Source organism: Drosophila miranda, chromosome XR, assembly GCF_003369915.1.
Source record: "Drosophila miranda strain MSH22 chromosome XR, D.miranda_PacBio2.1, whole genome shotgun sequence".
Taxonomy (NCBI): Eukaryota; Metazoa; Arthropoda; class Insecta; order Diptera; family Drosophilidae; genus Drosophila; species Drosophila miranda.
Window position 1 is genome coordinate 38,935,068 of NC_046674.1, and position 21,069 is coordinate 38,956,136.

General features: G+C 40.9%; 1 protein-coding gene across 14 annotated transcripts in view; it reads left to right on the plus strand.

Annotated features, from left to right (window-relative positions):
* LOC117186604 (cerebellar degeneration-related protein 2-like) overlaps nt 1-21,069 on the plus strand; it is a 400,431-nt gene that overhangs the window by 100,983 nt on the left and 278,379 nt on the right. For all 14 annotated transcript variants that reach the window (XR_004471587.1, XM_033387603.1, XM_033387594.1 and 11 more), the window contains exon 3: nt 14,957-15,069. Coding sequence is in view for 13 of the 14 variants with exons in the window: in XM_033387603.1 (XP_033243494.1) it covers nt 14,957-15,069 (113 nt within the window). In the remaining variant the exon portion in view is untranslated. The remainder of the gene's footprint in view (nt 1-14,956; nt 15,070-21,069) is intronic.

Sequence of the window (21,069 nt, forward strand, 5' to 3'; positions counted from 1 at the left end):
CCTAAGCCAACTTCATCCCAACTACACCCCCCCAGTCAACTACAAGAAATGGATATGGACACTGAAACTACGGAAACCGCTAAAAATACCAAACACGCCAAAACTATCCAAGATTCTGACCGTAAACTCAGAAGCCAGACTAAGGAAAAAGACAAACTTAACCTGGTTACCAAACACCTCAAAGCCAAAGATAAAACTGAAAAAAAGAAGACCCCAAACGCAAACCTAGCCCTTTTATCTAATAATGCATTAGCAAACCAAATTTACAGCGAAGACGACCTTTAAATATCAGCCCAAACTAGTAATTATCACTAAGCCCTAACACTAAGAAAACAAAACACTACTCCCACTAACATATAATGCTCAAAATAATCCAATGGAACATCCACGGATACAAGAATAAGTATATAGAACTACAATCTCTCATGAAATCCCACAACCCTCAAATTATTGCATTACAGGAAACCTACATAACGAACCCCATCTCACTCCCAATCCCAATTAACTTTAGCCTATACTGCAACAACAACCCCACAAATGCTTTCGGTGGCACAGCTCTTCGCATTCACAACTCCATCTCCCATACCCAAATTCAACTCAACTCAGACTTTGATGCAGTAGGCGTCACCATAAGGTCCAAATCAAATCTCAATATCATATCCGCCTACATCTCCCCTAACAAATCCTTCAACACCCGTAACCTCCAAAACGTCCTCACCCCGGCAAACGACCACACCATTGGCCTAGGAGACTTCAACAGCTGGCACCCTTACTGGGGATCACCTAAGGCCAACTGCAGAGGAAAAACAATAGCCTCATTCCTAGACCGCTCGAACTTCATCCTACTAAATGACAATACGCCGACCCCCTTCTCAACACACAATACAATTACCCACATCAATCTTTCACGTGCAACATCCAGAATTGCTCCAGAGATCCTCTGGGAAGTGACCTTTACGGTTCTGACCACTTTCCCATCTTACTTTCACTTTTCAACACTCCCTCTCCCTATCCCCCTTCACCCCTAAACCGACTTTCAATCTCAAAAACGCTGACTGGGATCTCTTCACGAAACATACAGCCCGCTTCATCTCCACAACCCAATCAAATAACTAAGGGCAGGCGGACCGACTTGCCCGTGCCCTAATGCAGGTGACCGAACAAAGAGAGCGATAGATGGAGAGCGCTATACCTGCAGCTAATCCCATAGTTCGGGCTGAAGCTAAGCCGAGAACGAAACAATAGAGAGAGCGCGAGAGAACGGCAGGAATGAAGAAGGCGAACAGAGAGGCGAAAGAACGGCCGCTGCTGTGCTTAGGCATTGCGACAGGCAATGATTTTGTACAGTGGGCAGTCAAGTAAAGACGCTCCAGCAGCTAAGCAACAGCAAACTTAAATCTAACAACAAAATCCACGCAGAAAAACATTCAAGTGCACAAAGCAAATTCCAAAAAAGCCAATAACAAACACACCAAGTGAACAGTTACAAATCCAAGTGAAGCGGGCAGCAGCCCAAGCTCGAGCGCAATGTCGCGACCACCAGACCCAAAATTGCTCACATAGTGGGACAAAACAGCTTTCTTAGAACCAAAATACATATCAATATACAGAAAAGATAACAAATCTTTAGAAAACACCTCGCCTTTTATAATAAAAAAAGTCATAGTCTACCAGTGTTGCGGTGAAGTAGACTCGGTTAAAAAAATCAGAGACGAATCACTTCTAGTCAAAACAATAGGAACAGCCCAGGCTACTAGACTTATGGAAATCACCAAATTCCACGACTTCGAAGTAATAGCAACCAAACACAAAACTCTAAACTTCTCCAAAGGGGTAATCTACTCCAACGACTTGCGGAACATTGATATAGACAAAATCAAAAAAGAACTCAAACCTCAAAAAGTCATTGACGCAACCAAAATACTTAAACAGAAAGACAACGTACTCCATGAAACCGGACTCATCATCGTCACATTCGACACACCAACTCTACCTCAACATTCAATGATCGGTTAGGAACGAGTGAACGTACGTCCTCAAACGCCTCGCCCCCTTAAATGCCACAACTGCCAAAAATACGGCCACCCTTCTAAATACTGCAGATCCCCAAAGATCTGTACTAACTGCTCAGAAGTACACCCTGCTGACGATGAATTATGCTCTAAGCCAAAGTTTTGCAGCAACTGCAAATTCAACACCGACATTCAGAACAACCACAGCCCCATAGACAAAAATTGCCCAGAGTTCCTCAAACAAAAAGAAATCACAATAATCAAAACAATCGAAAAAGTAGATTTCACTACCGCAAAGAAAATTTACCACCAACGGAACCCCCATCAACAACCAAAACCTCATAATACTGAAACATTTACCTCATCATCGCCCACCTATAACCAATCACACCAAATAAGACCAATTAAAGACTACGGAGACATCACCCCAAACACACATCCAATCAACCCTAAGCCAACTTCATCCCAACTACACCCCCCCAGTCAACTACAAGAAATGGATATGGACACTGAAACTACGGAAACCGCTAAAAATACCAAATACGCCAAAACTATCCAAGATTCTGACCGTAAACTCAGAAGCCAGACTAAGGAAAAAGACAAACTTAACCTGGTTACCAAACACCTCAAAGCCAAAGATAAAACTGAAAAAAAGAAGACCCCAAACGCAAACCTAGCCCTTTTATCTAATAATGCATTAGCAAACCAAATTTACAGCGAAGACGACCTTTAAATATCAGCCCAAACTAGTAATTATCACTAAGCCCTAAGACTAAGAAAACAAAACACTACTCCCACTAACATATAATGCTCAAAATAATCCAATGGAACATCCACGGATACAAGAATAAGTATATAGAACTACAATCTCTCATGAAATCCCACAACCCTCAAATTATTGCATTACAGGAAACCCACATAACGAACCCCATCTCACTCCCAATCCCAATTAACTTTAGCCTATACTGCAACTCCAGAGATCCTCTGGGAAGTGACCTTTACGGTTCTGACCACTTTCCCATCTTACTTTCACTTTTCAACACTCCCTCTCCCTATCCCCCCTCCCCCTTTACCCCTAAACCGACTTTCAATCTCAAAAACGCTGACTGGGATCTCTTCAGGAAACATACAGCCCGCTTCATCTCCACAACCCAATCAAATAACAATGTCAATAGAGAAGCCGCCCTAATAAAAAAAATACTTATCCAAAGTGCCCACCTATCTATCCCACAAAACACCACCTTCTCTCTCACCCGCACTGTTCTCTGGTGGAACAAACAACTCTCACGCCTCAAAAGAGACAAAGTCGCAAAATGGAACTATCTCAAACACAACATAAACAACCACAAAATCATAGAATACAAAAAATCAAAGGCGAGTTTTAAAAGAGCAATTAGAGACGCCAAACGAAAATCGATCCTTGAGTTCACAACCCATATACACCCTAACTCAGATCCAACCACAACATGGTCCAACATCAGACGTCTCTGCGGTCTTTACCCCACTAAAAATATCCATGCCATACAAATAGCCAATCCGAAATAGCCAACTCCTTTGCCCAGACATGGTCAGAAGAAGCAGACGACCTCAACTTCTCCCCAACATTCCTGTCCAACAAACTCCTCATTAATACCCCCCCTAACTATAACCCAACACCAGCAGCCCTAGAAATCGAGAAAGACATAACACTAATCGAATACACATCAGCATGGTCCACCTTGAAAGGAGACACTCCTGGTCTTGACCGTATTTCTTACTCCACGCTAAAGAACTCACCCTACCCCCTCAAAACCAGAATCCTAACCCTCTACAACAAGATACTCGACTCCTTCATCCCACAATCTCTTAAACTCAGCCTAGTCCTTCCCATCTTAAAACCACAAAAACCCCAAACCGATATCAAATCATACAGACCCATCTCCCTAAACTCATGCCTAGCCAAAACTCTGGACAAGATTGCCGCAAAAAGGTTGTGGTGGTTTGTTTTAAATAACAACCTGATCCACAACAACCAACTAGGGTTCAAAAGAGGCAAATCTGTACTAGACAGTCTACTTTTTGTAGACCACCTAGCTACCAGAGCCATCGCCCTGAAAAAACACCTCATAGTCATATCGCTGGACTTCACCAAAGCCTTCGACAGAATTGGTATTCACACCGTAATAAACCAACTAAAAAAATGGAAAGTAGGGCCACGAATTCTCAATTATGTTAAGAACTTTATGTCTAACAGGAAAATCCTCGTCAAAACCGGCAGAAGCCTAAATATCTCCCCTCTAAATAATGGCATTCCCCAAGGCTCCCCAATCTCCGTTATCCTTTTCCTCATAGCCTACAACTCACTCACCGATATCATCTCCCTCCACAAAAAAATCAAATTTTGCGCGTACGCCGACGACTTCCACCTACTCATCAATCACAACAAACAAAAAAGTCCCACAACTAACATCCAAACAATATTTAACCAAATAGACGACTTGTGCAATCACTCAGGCTCAATCCTCTCTAAGGAAAAATCCCAACTCCTTCATATATGCCGCAAACACAACTGCAAGCCCAAGATACTCACCGGTGGCAAAACCATCCAAGCTACCAACACACTCAGAATCCTAGGGCTCACTATCAACACCAAATACAATTGGATCTCTCACATCAACAAACTCAAAATTGACCTTGCTAAGCCACTAGGCATTATCAAACACCTGTCTTCATTTAAATATAACTGCAACACCTCATCACTAGTGCAAATCATAAAATCCATAATCATTTCCAAAATAGATTTCTACCTTCCCATATATGGATTTGCTCCCAAATCCCAACTTAACCGTCTAAAAACCATCCTAAATACAGCAATAAGAGCCGCCCTTGGAGCATTCCGTACCACCCCCATAAATAATATGCTAGCTGAAACCAACATCTTCACCATTGAAAGCAAACGAGACTACCTAACCGGGAAAATCTCCAAAAACCTCATCCACGGTAAATCCACCCCCCTAAAAAAACCCTTACCAAAACCCATAAAAGAAAACACCGACTCCTCAGCACGGTAGACAGAGCCATACAAGTGTCCCAAAAACACCTCATCCCTTTTTCCCCAATCAGAACCTCCACATCCAAAAAAATTCAACATCCTTACCATCCACATATGTATCAACAAACATCAACCTCTCCAATGACAACAAAAACACTACCCCTACAATAGTCTTCCACCAACTTTTCAACTCTATCAAATCAGCTCTCCCCAAACACAACTTCCTTTACACAGACGGCTTCAAAGCCGGGGGCATTACCAGCTACAGTATAACAAACGAGTCAGCAGTAATACAAACTGGATTGCTGCCAGCATACTCATCTGTACTCTCCAGCGAAATAATCGTAATACACGAAGCCATCTTATTAACCCGAAATAAACCTGGAAAAAATGCTATCTGCACCGACTCCCTCTCCTCTATCACCTCAATCAGGAACCCCAACAATCACTCCTACTACGCCTCCTCGATCAGAAACTTTTTATCCACCCACTTCCCTAAGATCCTAATAATCTGGATACCCAGTCACATAGGCACAAAAGGCAACGAATTCGCCGACTCTACAGCCAAGATGAACGCCAAATTTCCCCTCATTTACTCCCCAAACCACAACTCTACCGACATTGCACACTTCCTAAAAAGAATCCTCCAATCCAAACATACTGACCTCCTCACAAACACCTCTACATGGTACCAACAAATTACCAGCCTCGCTACCAACAACACCCCACCCAAAAACAATATCCTTAATAGAAGGCACCAGGTCATATTTAATAGACTGAGACTGGGCCACACTAAGCTGACCAACGCCCACTACATTGACAAAACATTGCCCAACACATGTCCATTGTGCCACAACGCTAACATAGACTTACGACACACACTATACACCTGCCCCTCACTCTCACCACAAAGGTCCCTAACATTTAATTTATTAACAACGACCCCATGCAACTTATCGCAAACCCCACCAACTCAAATTCCAAAATCATCCTCAAATTCCTACAAACCGCAAATATCCTTCACAATATATAACTTAACATACTGTAAATAAATACTCATCCAAACATCTTTGTATATATGTATAAAAGCTGACCCAATTACCCTAGAGCTTAAGGCCTCAGTAGCTATAGCTCCAACTCCTGTTAATATTTAGTTTTAACTAGCTATTAGCATTATTTAATAATAATAAAACGTTAGGCTGCACCACTAGCTATAATTGAAGTATTTATACTGATTGACCAGACAACCTCTTCTGAGGGGAGCAACTCTGGTCATCCGTACCCATATGGTTTACCGAGATCGAACCGCATTTTCAGTCCCTTGTTAAATGAATTTTCTCTACTTCATGATCTTCGACTAATTAAGCCGCTGTTTTCTACGGGTCCAGACGGGGTTCCAGGCTGTGTACTCAGGTACTGCGCCGAGGATCTTTGTGGACCCTTGCTTAAACTATTCACCCTGTCTATTGATTCTTCTTGCTTCCTCCCGATCTGAAAGGAATCGTTTATAATTCGTCTCCATAAAAAGGCAGCAAGTCTGAGGCAAAAAATGATACAGGTATATCGAAGTCATCCGCTATTCCAAAAATGTTTGAGAAAGTTTTAACTCCGCACTTGCAACATCTCTGCAAGTCACTTATATCTCCAACTCAGCATGGATCAAGGCGGCGATCAACCACCACGAATTAGAGTTAGAGTTTACCTCTTTCATTTTTAAAGGCTTTCAAGGTAACTTACAGATGGATGTTACTTACACCGACTTTAGTAAAGCATTCGACTCTGTAAACCATTCCCTTTTAGCGCATAAACTTGACCTTTTAGGGTTTCCGCCCAACCTCCTGAGATGGATTTCTAGGTATCTTTGTTCCAGGTCTCAAAGAGTCCTCTTCAAAAACTCCCTCTCTTTACCAGTAAAGGTTTCTTCGGGAGTACCACAGGGCAGCCATCTAGGGCCCTTACTCTTCACACTCTTTATTAATGACTTGCCTTCAGTATTAACATAGTCTCGAGTATTTATGTATGCGGATGATGTTAAATGATGTTTTATTAGACGCAAAGTTAAATTTTTCCGAAAACCTTACTACCATGGTAAATAAGGCCATAGGAGTGCTTAGGTTTATAAAGAGGTGGTCAAAGGAATTTGACTCCCCTATATAACAAAGACTCTCTATACCTCGCTAGTTCGTCCGATCTTAGAATACGGCTCCTGTGTATGGTGCCCTCAGTACAAAGTACACCAGACCGTACAGAATCAGTACAGAAAAACTTTTTACTCTTTGCTCTGCGGGGCTTTAACTGGGATGCGGGTGTGAGATTCCCATCTTACTCTAGTAGGCTGCTATTAGTAAACCTCCCATCCTTAGTTAACCGTAGAAAATTGTGAATTTGTAGTGATGTTTCTAAAATTTTAACACATGTACAACGCGTTGTTAGTACTTTTTATAAAAACCATAAATTTTTAGTAATTTTGTCTGCTTTTCGCAGACCAGAACTCAGATCCGAAAAAAAATCGATTAATACTGGAAACGCAACCGATGCTATTTCTTGGGCTCGAGCGAAATATAGAAATATTATATTAAAGACTATACAATACCAAGATATTGCATCAAGAACAAATGACATTTAATTTTTCGTTGGACCGGCACGCTGGCACTTTAATTCTCTTTCAGGCTATCCTTCGCCTCAGACAGCCAACCGCTGCCTACTCGGCTTCGTCTCTTCGGCAGCTGCGTTCGTTCCCAAAATCCTACTATACATTTTTTTAGGATTCTGGGACATAATCAAGCTTAACAGACGAGCCGAGCGGGCGCGCCCTCTTTTACGGGGCGTAACGATAACCACCACGATAGAACAGCATTTTGGTCCCTTATGCAACATCTTGGTATTGTACAGCCTTGATTTTATCTTTCGTCGAAGAATAGTACTGGCTGGGCAGGTACTATAGAAATTTAGGGATAAATGTAAGCAAGTGTCAGCCAACTAGAAAAATGCTATAATAAAGACAAATCGAATCTTTTTAAGGCAGTCGAATGAAAGCCGATTATTAGCCGATTTCGTTGGATTATTTTTCACAACTTTCGACGTAAATTATCCCAACAAGAATGTGTTGATGAACTTAGTTATTTGTATGGCGCGAAAGCACCATCAAAAACGAGAGATTATCGCTGGTTTGCAGAATTTAATCGTGGTCGTAGTCGATGACGATTCCCGTTAAGGTCGTCCAAAATCAGCTGTTGTGCCACAAAACATCGATGGTGTGGGTGAACTGATAGTGCAAGATCGACATGTGACATATCGTGAGATAGAGGCACAATTGCACATTAGTTCCACTTAATACGTTCCATTTTGCATGAACACTTAGTTGTAAAAAAGGTTTGTTCTTGCTGGATAACCCTAACTTATCAATCGCTCAAAAAAAGGGTCGCGTCGATTGGAGTAAGGAAAGTTCGACCGTGGTGCTTCAAAAGTCGTTTATAAAATCATGTTAGGTGATGAATGATGGATATATGCGTATGAGCCGGAAACTAAACAGAAATTAACCGTGTGGGTGTTCCAAAATGAGCCACATACAACATAAATTGTTAGAGCACGAAGCACTTGGAAACAAATGGTCGCCTGTTTCTTAGGGAGAATGGGTCATGTTTCCTGTCAATTCTGAGTGGTACACAAAATTCGCAAAATCAACTGCCGAACACGAATCATTCTCCATCATGACAAGGCGAGCTCTTACACATCTCGACAATCAGGTTAATTTTTAAGCAGTCAAAACATAGAATTGATGACTCATCCGCCCTACAGTCCTGACTTGGCACCCAATGACCTCTTTTAATTCCGTCACATAAAAAAAACCTACGTGGTCAACGGTTTACGAGCGCCGAAGAAGCAGTTAAAGAGATCAAAACCCATGTTTTGGAGGTGTCTCAAAAGGATTGGAAAAACTTCTATGAGCAATGGTTCGAACGAATGCCCTCGTATCTGGACTTTTGGCAAATAATTTTTTTAGTTCCCGGTGGCAGAGGCGTGGGCCTAGACAACGGGACACAGAAAACTACCGGACCACTTGGGCATGTGTACGTAGGAACGAAAAAACGGAGAACGGTCGGAATAACCGATAAAATGCCGTCGCCGAAAAGGAGGGCGTGAAAAGTGGATGTCACTCGTATATATATAGATCTATTTATATCATAGCTCGCAAACAACGGAAAAAAACTTTTTCCCTTTGCTGTCTCGTCACTGAGAAAACAGAAAAAGACCAAGCAGACACGGTCTCTCACTGAGCAGAACACTTTTTGTCTCTTCGCTTGTGTTATGTGTTTCGTGTTTTCGGTTGAGCCCGACACTCGATCGTGTCTCACAATAACAACTTAGAGAGACACTTTGGTCAAGCGCTCACAGCAAAAGTGTCTTTAGACGAGCAGAACCAAAAAGTGTCTGAGTAAACAAACATTTTCGTTTTGCTTTTCACGATTCATTTTAAGCTCCAATAGTCAAACCGTATAGAATTAACAAAAATTGATCGTTGCTATAAGCATCACACGTACAAGCACGCATACATACGCAAAAGACACTTTTCGTTCGCTCGCGACAAGATGCTCAGTGAAAAACAGGAACAAAAGAGAAGTGAAAAAATCTGTCTTTGCTTGAGCGAAGAGCGAGTTGAGCAATAACAGATTTGATCGGGTCTTTTCAGTCCCTTTTCTCAATGTGTCCGTCAATGAGAGGTTTTTATCAGACACGCCGAAAGTGTCAACCGTTATTTGCGAGGTCTGATTTATATACATGTGTATATCACGGAAACTCGGACTGGGATTGACTATGACCATAAAATCACTTCACTGGTGTTGTTCACAATCGAAGAGTCGGCTCCTAACCATGGAGTCTCAGCTTAGCAGTCTGTAAGTGCTTAATGAGTCTTCAAATCTCAAAAGGGTCGCTCCTCGGGATCTGCAAGTGGCAACCGTCACTCAGCCGATCGTTTATAAGTCAGCAAATAATTATCAGGCAATCGCCGATCCTTTTGTCCAATTTTTCTAAATCATCTATGTTAAGCTATTAAGCGTTTTTAATAACTGTTGCAAGTTTGATTTAAATAAAAAGTCAAGCGGGCTTAAATAAGAGGCACAATTTATTGTTATATGTAAACCGACGTATGCGTATGTACATATGTATGTTGAAATTTATTGATATACGAAAGCGAAAGTATGTATGTTATTTTTATGTATGTGGGTATGCGTGTTAACGACTGATGAACAACGATGCGATTCTGATGGCTACGAAGATCAACTCCAGACTGACTAAGGGCAGGCGGACCGACTTGCCCGTGCCCTAATGCAGGCGAGCGAACAAAGAGAGCGATAGAAGGAGAGCGCTATACCTGCAGCTAATCCCATAGTTCAGGCTGAAGCTGAGCCGAGAACGAAACGATAGAGAGAGCGCGAGAGAACGGCAGGAATGAAGAAGGCGAACAGAGAGGCGAAAGAACGGCCGCTGCTGTGCTTAAGCATTGCGACAGGCAATAATTTTGTACAGTGGGCAGTGCAAATATCGAACACTTATTGTGATTTACGTTAGGCTGCACCACTAGCTATAATTGAAAGTATTTTTGCTGCTTGACCAGACAACCTCTAATAGTGGACGTTGACATGCAATGACTGCATCTTTCAAGAGGCGATGCAATTACTGCACCGTCAAGTGGCCCGTGTGACACCAGCAGAAGGCTGTTACGCGAGCATGCAGGAAAGATAGCTGTTAGACTAATAATCGAGGAAGATTAGCACGAAAGTCTCTAAGAGTGCATTTAAAATAAACATAAAAATACCACTACATTTACTAAATACTAATTACTAGAAAGGTGTGTAAGGATTAGTAATTTAATAAGAGGAAGAGAATTAGTGGTGGATATAATATGGTAGAGGGAATTATAATCCGAGCATAAGACCCTAAACGGTTCATGCAAGGAATAATTCGATCTACAAAGTGGAAAGAACAACGGTATAAAATTTCGAGTCAGTCTAATATGAATCGTGAAGTTTATGCGGCTCAACAGATCAGGGCTGTCTATGTCACCCCTGATCAAGTTGTGCATAAAAATCAGACCAAGCATTTTTCTACGGTTAACTAAGGATGGGAGTTTTACTAATAGCAGTCCACTAGAGTAAGATGGGAGTCTCACACCTTCATATCAGTTAAGGCCCCGCAGAGTAAAGAGTACAAAGTTTTTCTGTACTGATTCTATACGGTCCTGGTGTACTTTGTACTGAGGGCACCATACACAGGAGCCGTATTCTAAGATCGGACGAACAAGCGAGGTATAGAGAGTCTTTGTTATATAGGGGTCGTCAAATTCCATTGACCACCTCTTTATAAACTCAAGCACGCCCAAGGCCTTATTTACCATGGTAGAAATGTGTTCAGAAAACTTAAACTTGGAGTCTAACATAACACCAAGATCATCCACCAGGGTAATTCTCTCAAGAGAACCACCAGATAGGGTATATGGAGCCAACAAGGGGCTAGAACGATGAAATGTCATAACTTTGCATTTCGAGGCATTAAGGTGTAACAAGTTTGCACAACACCATGACTGAAAGTTATTGAGATCGGATTGCAAGCGAGAATGAAATGAAATGTCCTTATAATGGACGCAGAGTTTAACATCATCCGCATACATAAGTACTCGAGAGTATGTTAATACTGAAGGCAAGTCATTAATAAAGAGTGTGAAGAGTAAGGGGCCTAGATGGCTGCCCTGTGGCACTCCCGAAGAAACCTTTACTGGTAAACAGAGGTAGTTTTTGAAGAGGACTCTTTGAGACCATCTCAGGAGGTTGGACGGAAACCCTAAAAGGTCAAGTTTACGCTCTAGAAGGGAATGGTTTACACAGTCGTATGCTTTACTAAAGTCGGTGTAAGTACAATCCGTCTGTAAGTTACCTTGAAAGCCTTTAATAATGAAAGAGGTAAACTCTAACAAGTTCGTGGTGGTTGATCGCCGCCTTATAAATCCATGCTGAGTTGGAGATATAAGTGACTTGCAGAGATGTTGCAAGTGCGGAGTTAAAACCTTCTCAAACATTTTAGGAATAGCGGATAGCTTAGCTATACCTCTATAATTTTTTGCATCAAACTTGCTTCCTTTTTTATGGAGAGGAATTATAAACGATTCCTTCCAGATCGGGGGGAAGCAAGAAGAATCAATGGACAGGGTGAATAGTTAAGGCAAGGGTCCACACAGAGCCTCGGCGCAGTACCTGAGTACACAACCTGGAACCCCGTCTGGACCCGGTGAAAACACCGGCTTAACTAGTCGAAGATCATGAAGTAAAGAACATTCATTTAACAAGGGACTGAAAATGCCGTTCGACTTAGAGAAAGCGTATGGGTATGGATGACCAGAAGAGCTTTCCTCAGAATAGGTGGTTAGGTAAAAATTGGGCAAAAAGATCGGCATCTGCCCGATCATTATTTGCCGACGTATTACGAAATGATAGCGATGATGGGTGTGCGGACGTTTTACGCTTACTGTTTACGAAGCTGTAAAACTGTTTAGGGTCCTGAGAAAAACGTATCTTGCATCGAGATAGGTAGTTCTTATAGCATTGTGCATTAAGAACTGAAAAGTTTGACCGAGCTATTACATAGCGAGAGTGAGAAGTAGGAGAACCAACTTCCTGAAATTTTTTATAAAGTCTTGATTTTAAGTTTTTTAGACTGGATAACTCTTTGGTAAACCAAGGGGGTTTTCCAGATCTAATCGGACAAGAAAGCGGGACACAATAATCAAAAAATGTGCCAAGAGCATTGTAAAAAATGTTTGTCCCTTTTATGACCATCAGTGCACAAGTACAAAGCGGACCAATCAAAATCCCTAATGAGGTTATTAAGCTTCGCAAACTCGGCTTTACGAAAGCAGCGGACACGTTCACGTCCTATATCTAGCGACATTTCGAAAGTAGGATGGTAGGCGTCTTCAGGTATAGCAATCGACCGAAGGAATTTTTCACATGATTGACTTGAGACAGGAACAGGTCAAGCAAGCCGACAACAAAGTCATGTCGTGACATCATTTCCAACACCAATTGTCTTCATTAATGTATCATAAACCTTTTTTTGTTGAGGATTCAACAATGGTACGTTGGTTTGAACAACTAAGTTCAATTCCTGGTGATCATTTTTACGTTCCCGTTCCAATTCTCTATTAAACACGTCATTTATTTCACGATTTGACGCTGGCATTTCTAACCTGTCTAATAAATAAAATAATAAATAATCTAATAATAAAAATATCTTCTGACATATTACCTTTGTATTTGTGGCACGGGTTAGATGGGTTCGATGGAGAGCATGTCGACGTGCAATTTGTTGTTCTTCTTCAGTAGTTCCATTCGCTATATTTCGTATCCGTCTTGAATCACGGCTTTTTATACCCGGTAAAAGTGGATGTGTGTAACGTCCAGAAGGAATCGTTTCCGACCCCATAAAGTATATATATTCTTGATCAGCATCAACAGCCGAGTCGATTGAGCCATGTCTGTCTGTCCGTCTGTCCGTCCGTCCGTCTGTCCGTCTGTCCGTCCCCTTCAGCGCCTAGTGCTCAAAGACTATAAGAGCTAGAGCAACGATGTTTTGGATCTAGACTTCTGTGATATGTCACTGCTACAAAAATATTTTAAAACTTCGCCCCGCCCACTTCCGCCCCCACAAAGGACGAAAATCTGTGGCATCCACATTTTTAAAGATACGATAAAACCAGAATCGCAGAATCGTAGAGGATGACTATATGTTCTAGAGGGTAAAATCTCAACCAGATCGTATAATTATTATAGCCAGAATCAAGAAAACAATTTCATTCTTTCTCGCTCTGTCTCTCTCTAACACACAGGTTTCATGGTCGGCTTTGCCAATTGCAAAATATGAGTTCAAGGATCTCAGAACCTATAAGAGCCAGAGCAACCAAATTTGGTATCCACACTCCTGTGATATCGGACCTTGACCGTTTCGTGTCCAAATTTCGCCACACCCCCTTCCGCCCTCGCAAAGGACGAAAATCTGGGGATATTCAAAAATCTCAGAGACTATTAAGGCTAGAGTAACCAAATTTGGTATCCGCACTCCTGTTAGATCTTACTATAAAACGTGTATCTCAAAATTTCGCCCCACCCCCTTCCGCCCACACAAAGGACGAAAATATGTTGCATCCACAATATTGCACATTCGAGAAAACTAAAAACGCAGAATCATAGATAATGACCATATCTATCAGATTGCTGAATCTGGATCAGATCAGATCATTTTTATAGCCAATAGGAACAAATCAATTTGCAGTGGCTACGCAGCGCCCGACGTCACGCTCAGACTGATTTTCTGTCTCTCTCGCACGCACTCTTTGTCGTGTCGTTTAATATTAGCAGCGTCTGCCGGAGGAGAGCCATACTGACTAAGTATCGGGTATAACTGTAGAGTTGCGGTGTCCGCAGCAACTCACAACGTTCCCCCTCGTTTAAGATGCATTTAAAAGTATACAAATTACTTACACAATTAATAAAAATTCCAAACAAAAAAACACGAATATATATTAAACGCGTACCCGTTTCTGTTTTGATTCAAAATTCAAATAATGCTTCACGTTTTGAAAAACTCAGCCAAGCCGGTGCCTGTGACACCCAGCCTACTGTGCTGAAGTTTCTATCATTTGACCACACGGGAACGCGGTCGAACGGGATAAAATCCTATCCTATAGCAGTCTCCTGAAAGTTATCTACCTCCCCACCCATTTTCAGCCAAATCGGTTAAGCCGTTCTTGAGTTTTAAATGGCGTAACTAGCACGAACTGCTTTTAAATATATACATTTTTTGTTTACAAATTCGTGACTCTCTCTTATGAGCCAAATAACTTTTCTTGGATTCTTTGCAGATTTGCAGCTTGCTGCCGAGCTTGGAAAAACGTTACTAGAACGAAACAAGGAGCTAGAAATATTTCTAAAGGAATATAAATGCAAGGGGGATGAGCAGGAGCGTGAAATAGTGGTATGTTTTTTCTATCCATAAAATTAAAAAAAAAAAAGGTATTCTTTTATCCAATGCTAAAAGAGTACAGATGTATATTCTATTCGTAAAAATGTATGCAACAGCCAGAAGGAAGCATTTCCGACCGCAAATATTTATATATTCTTAATCAGCATTAATGTAAGAGTGGATATAGACAGGTCTGCAAATCCGTCCTGATGAGCGCCTAGATCTCAAAGAGCTAGAGCAGATGTGTGCCTCCTGTGATCATAAAAAAACAGGTGTATTTCATATATGTTCCATTCCCCAAAAGCGAAAATCTGTGGCATCCGCAATTTTCAAAATACGAGAAAACAACCTATATATTTAGTATGAGAATTATTATGATTGTCCGGACAGTAAACTTAAGCTGCAAAGTGTTAAGGTCGATATAGCTGCATTTATCAGCTTCTCAGTATTGCAAAGTTTAATACAGCCAGGCGGGAGATACTTATGTGAAAAAAATAGGCACAATCTATAAAAAAAACAGTACAAAATTAGCAGACTTAAAAAATTAAAAAAAAAAACCAAACCTAAAAAAAAATATATCATATAATTATATATATTTTAAATATTTATGTATAAATATATCAAAAATTTTTAAAGCCTATCTATCAGAAAAAGTCGGGTTTGTTCACTGCGAAAAAAGTTCCTATTTTGTTGCTGTTAAGATCTTAAAAGAAAAGTTTAGACATTTGCGAGTTAAGTTGTAACTAAATTTTATTCTTAAAATCAGATCCTTACATTTGATTTGACAATGAGGTAGGAGGTAAAATTTTTTATTCTATAATTATCGTTAGACCTACGCAATGGATACATTTTACTGCGGGTGTCTATTTGAGTGCATGCTTCCATTAGTGTTATTTTAGGACTGCATTGGTTAAGTGTGTTTTCCACTTGTCTTTTGTTGTAGTATCTTTTGATGGGTTACAGATCTTTGTTGACACCCGAACAGTTATTACTTATCTACGTTGTGTGATTTCTTTAGAGATCAGTTTTTTGGATACATGAGTGAATGTGTGCAATAATATGTTTATTTTTGAACATTCTGCAAGGGGCCGAAAGTGGCATGGTTTTGACGATAATATGTTCATGTTTGAACATTCTGCAAAGGGCGGAGAGTGTCTTGGTTTTGTATTTTAATTCTTGTGAACCTTTTTGAACCTTGCGAACCTACTTTATTTCGTCTTATGGCATAGATTATTAATATTATTATTATTATGATTCCGATAATCAAGGCCGCATGTCCAGATACATGATGGAACTTAAGTCCTTTTAAATCATGATGACCTTCTTTTAACAATTTTATTTCGTGTCTTAGCTTATCCATTTCTTCTGTATGGTTTATTAATGGTACTGTTAATGGATTTCAAGCAATTTTTGGTATTTTACTTATATTACTTATATAAAAGGATGAAATTGGCTCGTAGTTTTATGTTTAGATACTGTGATGAGGTACTAGTATTTTCTTGGACGTTGACATGCAATGACTGCATCTTTCAAGAGGCGATGCAGGCCCGTGTGAAACCAGCAGAAGGCTGTTACGCGCGGATCCCAGGCAAAACGCAGCCCTCCTCCCGCCCAACCGACCGAGGGGCGCTGCCGCATGACGCACTGTGCGTAGCCGAACCGAACGCGAACATGCAAGAAAGATAGCTATTATACTAACATTCGAGGAAAATTAGCACTAAACTTACTAAGAAACTAAGCATGCAATCAAAATACAAATACCACTACAATTACTAATTACTAGAAAGGTGTGTAAGGATTAGTAATTTAATAAGAGGAAGAGAATTAGTGGTGGATATAATATGGTAGAGGGAATTATAATCCGAGCATAAGACCCTAAACGGTTCAACCAAGGAATAATTCGATCTACAAAGTGGAAGGAACAACGGTATAAAATTTCTAGGCAGTCTAATATGAATCGTGAAGTTTATGCAGCTCAACAGATCAGGGCTGTCTATGTCACCCCTGATCAAGTTGTGCATAAATATCACACCAAGCATTTTTCTACGGTTAACTAAGGATGGGAGGTTTACTAATAGTAGTCTACTAGAGTAAGATGGGAGTCTTACACCCGCATCCCAGTTAAGGCCCCGCAGAGCAAATAGTAACGAGGGGGAACGTTGTGAGTTGCTGCGGACACCGCAACTCTACAGTTATACCCGATACTAAGTCAGTATGGCTCTCCTCCGGCAGACGCCGCTAATATTGAACCACACGACAAAGACTGCGTGCGAGAGAGACAGAAAATCAGTCTGAGCGTGACGTCGGGCGCTGCGTAGCCAGTGCAAATTGATTTGTTTCTTTTGGCTATAAAAATTATCTGATCTGATAAAGATTCAGTAATCTGATAGATATGATCATTATCTATGATTCTGCGTTTTTAGTTTTCTCGTATTCTCAATATTGTGGATGCAACAGATTTTCGTCCTTTGTGTGGGCGGAAGGGGGTGGGGCGAAATTTTGAGATATACGTTTTATAGTGAGATCTGACAGGAGTGCGGATACTAAATTTGGTTACTCTAGCCTTAATAGTCTCTGAGATTTTTGAATATCCCCAGACTTGCATCCTTTGCGGGGGCGGAAGGGGTGTGGCGAAATTTTGAAACAATTTCGTCTCGGTCCGATATATTAGGAGTGTGGATACCAAATTTGGTTGCTCTAGCTTTTATAGTCTCTGAGATCTAGGCGCTAATGTTTTACTCTAAGCAAAGGCGGCTATGCTACGTGTGTGTTAGAGAGAGACAGGGCGAGAAAAAATGAAATTGTTTTCTTGATGCTGGCTATAATAATAATACGATCCAATTCAGATTCTGCAGTCTAAAAGAAATGGTCATTCTCTACGATTCTGCGTTTTTGGTTTTATCGTATCTTTAAAAATGTGGATGCCACAGATTTTCGTCCTTTATGGGGGCGGAAGTGGGCGGGGCGAAGTTTTGAAATATTCTTGTAGCAGTGACATATCACAGAAGTCTGGATCCAAAACATCGTTGCTCAAGCTCTTATAGTCTTTGAGCACTAGGCGCTGAAGGGGACGGACAGACGGACAGACGGACGGACGGACAGACGGACAGACAGACATGGCTCAATCGACTCGGCTATTGATGCTGATCAAGAATATATATACTTTATGGGGTCGGAAACGATTCCTTCTGGACGTTACACACTTCCACTTTCACCACAAATCTAATATACCCCAATACTCATTTTGAGTATCGGGTATAAAAAGTTTTTCTGTACTGATTCTATACGGTCCTGGTGTACTTTGTACTGAGGGCACCATACACAGGAGCCGTATTCTAAGATCGGACGAACAAGCGAGGTATAGAGAGTCTTTGTTTGGCCTTATTTACCATGGTAGAAATGTGTTCGGAAAACTTTAACTTGGGGTCTAACATAACACCCAGATCATCCACCAGGGTAATTCTCTCAAGAGAACCACCAAATACGGTGTAGGAAGCCAACAAAGGGCTAGAACGATGAAATGTCATAACTTTGCATTTCGAGGCATTAAGGTGTAACAAGTTTGCACAACACCATGACTGAAAGTTATTGAGGTCGGATTGCAAGCGAGAATGAAATGAAATGTCCTTGTACTGGACACAGAGTTTAACATCATCCGCATACATAAGTACTCGAGAGTATGTTAATACTGAAGGCAAGTCATTAATAAAGAGTGTGAAGAGTAAGGGGCCTAGATGGCTGCCTTGTGGTACTCCCGAAGAAACCTTTACTGGTAAAGAGAGGGAGTTTTTGAAGAGAACTCTTTGAGATCTAGAACAAAGATAGCTAGAAGTCCACATCAGGAGGTTGGGCGGAAACCCTAAAAGGTCAAGTTTATGTGCTAAAAGGGAATGGTTTACAGAGTCGAATAAATAAATAAAAAAAAAGGTCCACACAGAGCCTCGGCGCAGTACCTGAGTACACAACCTGGAACCCCGTCTGGACACGGTGAAAACACCGGCTTAACTAGTCGAAGATCATGAAGTAGGGAACATTCATTTAACAAGGGACTGAAAATGCCGTTCGACCGAGCTATTACATAGCGAGAGTGAGAAGTAGGAGAACCAACTTCCTGAAATTTTTTATAAAGTCTTGATTTTAAGTTTTTTAGACTGGATAACTCTTTGGTAAACCAAAGAGGTTTTCCAGATCTAATCGGACAATAAAGCGGGAAACAAGAAACAAAAAATGTGCCAAGAGCATTGTAAAAAATGTTTGTGCCTTTTATGACATCAGTGCACAAGTACAAAGCGGACCAATCAAAATCCCTTATGAGGTTATTAAGCCTCGCAAACTCGGCTTTACGAAAGCAGCGGACACGTTCAGGTAGCCTACTCGACCGATCCAATACAGTTGGTCCTATATCTAGCGACACCTCGAAAGTAGGATGGTAGGCGTCTTCAGGTATAGTGAGCGGAAGGGCTCGGGTTAACAACACTATGGTCGGATCCGATACAAAGCACAGATCAAGCAATCGACCCAAGGAATTTTTCACATGATTGACTTGAGACAGGGACAGGTCAAGTAAGCCGTCAACAAAGTCATGTCGTGACATGGGCACTAGGATCCTAGACTCGTTTACCGAAGACCAAACAGTTCCTGGCCAGTTGAAGTCACCAAGAACTATCATACGATCTTTATCAGATAGCGAGGAAGAAACAGCGGTTAAAGCGGACAAGTGCTGCTCATAAATTGAAATATCCGAAGAAGGTGGGATATACGAGCAAGTAATGAAGATAGCGAAAGCGGGAAGAATCAGTTTTACACACAGGAATTCCAGTTCCTGTTGAACTTGGACTGTGAAGTGTTCCGACGTGAAGTAAGAGTCCACTGCAATTAGAACCCCTCCTGCACGTCGAGACGAACGGTCCTTTCTAAAAGTTGTGTACCGACCTGCCAAAACCTCGGAACTAAGAATGTCCGGCTTTAACCAGTAACACAATGACGTGGGAAGCAAATGCAACACTATTAGTTTTTTGGAAGGGTGGAAGCAGGTTCGCACAGTACAACCATGTATTATTGTTAAAATTCCTTGTTGCAGAAGATCAATTAGTTCTTGATTTGAGCTACTACATTGAATTCTAGCATTAGTACTGGAACTTTGAAGAGCCAAATACCCCGCCTTTCTAATTCGACCCAAAATGACCTTGTCTCTGCTGTCTTCCTATAAACGCAATTTGAATTACCTCTTGCTTTGAAAGGAGCTATCTCACAAGCATTATCATTGGCATTGCTCCATGGCCAACTACTTTCGCATACTCTTCTATTCGTTTTCCATTTTCGGCATTTGTTCAAAGTAGCTTCATTCAGCGAATGATAGGAATCAATTTCGAAGTTATATACTAAATACCTGGAGCTCAAATCTACTTTGACCAATTCTTGTTCATGCTCAACCGGCATCGGAATTATCCTAATGAGATTTCTTTCATTTTTGCTATTTCTCCCTTTAACTGTATAGGTTTTAAAATTTAGTCTACCATTATTAATATCTATCAGTAGACTAATAACTGCTGATTGAATTTGATCGAACTCTTCAATCAAGGAGCTTGGTTGCTTTGTAACCATAAAGAAATTTATAGATTCTTTGTACACATAAAAACTTTCTTTTAATGCTTCCGTTATGTTTTCTACTCTAGCGCAAATTTATTTCCTCGGTATTTCCTGATGTTTGTTTATTAATTAAATCATCTAGGTTATGTTGGTTTTCTAATACATTTTTCATATTTCCTTCCAACGTTTTCCTGTCTTCGGCGTCCATTATCCCAACAATATCTGATAAAGTGAGCCCATAAACTCAAATGGTGCTCGCTTCTTTCTTTAATTCTCCTGAGTCATGAAAAGTTTATTACTTTCCTCCAGGTCTTCAATTTGTCTTTTCGTGTTATCTAAGACATTATTGCATTGATCTTCAAAAGTATAAAGTTTACCACACACAACTCTCATTTTCCCAATCAATTCTTTCCCCTTTTTTAT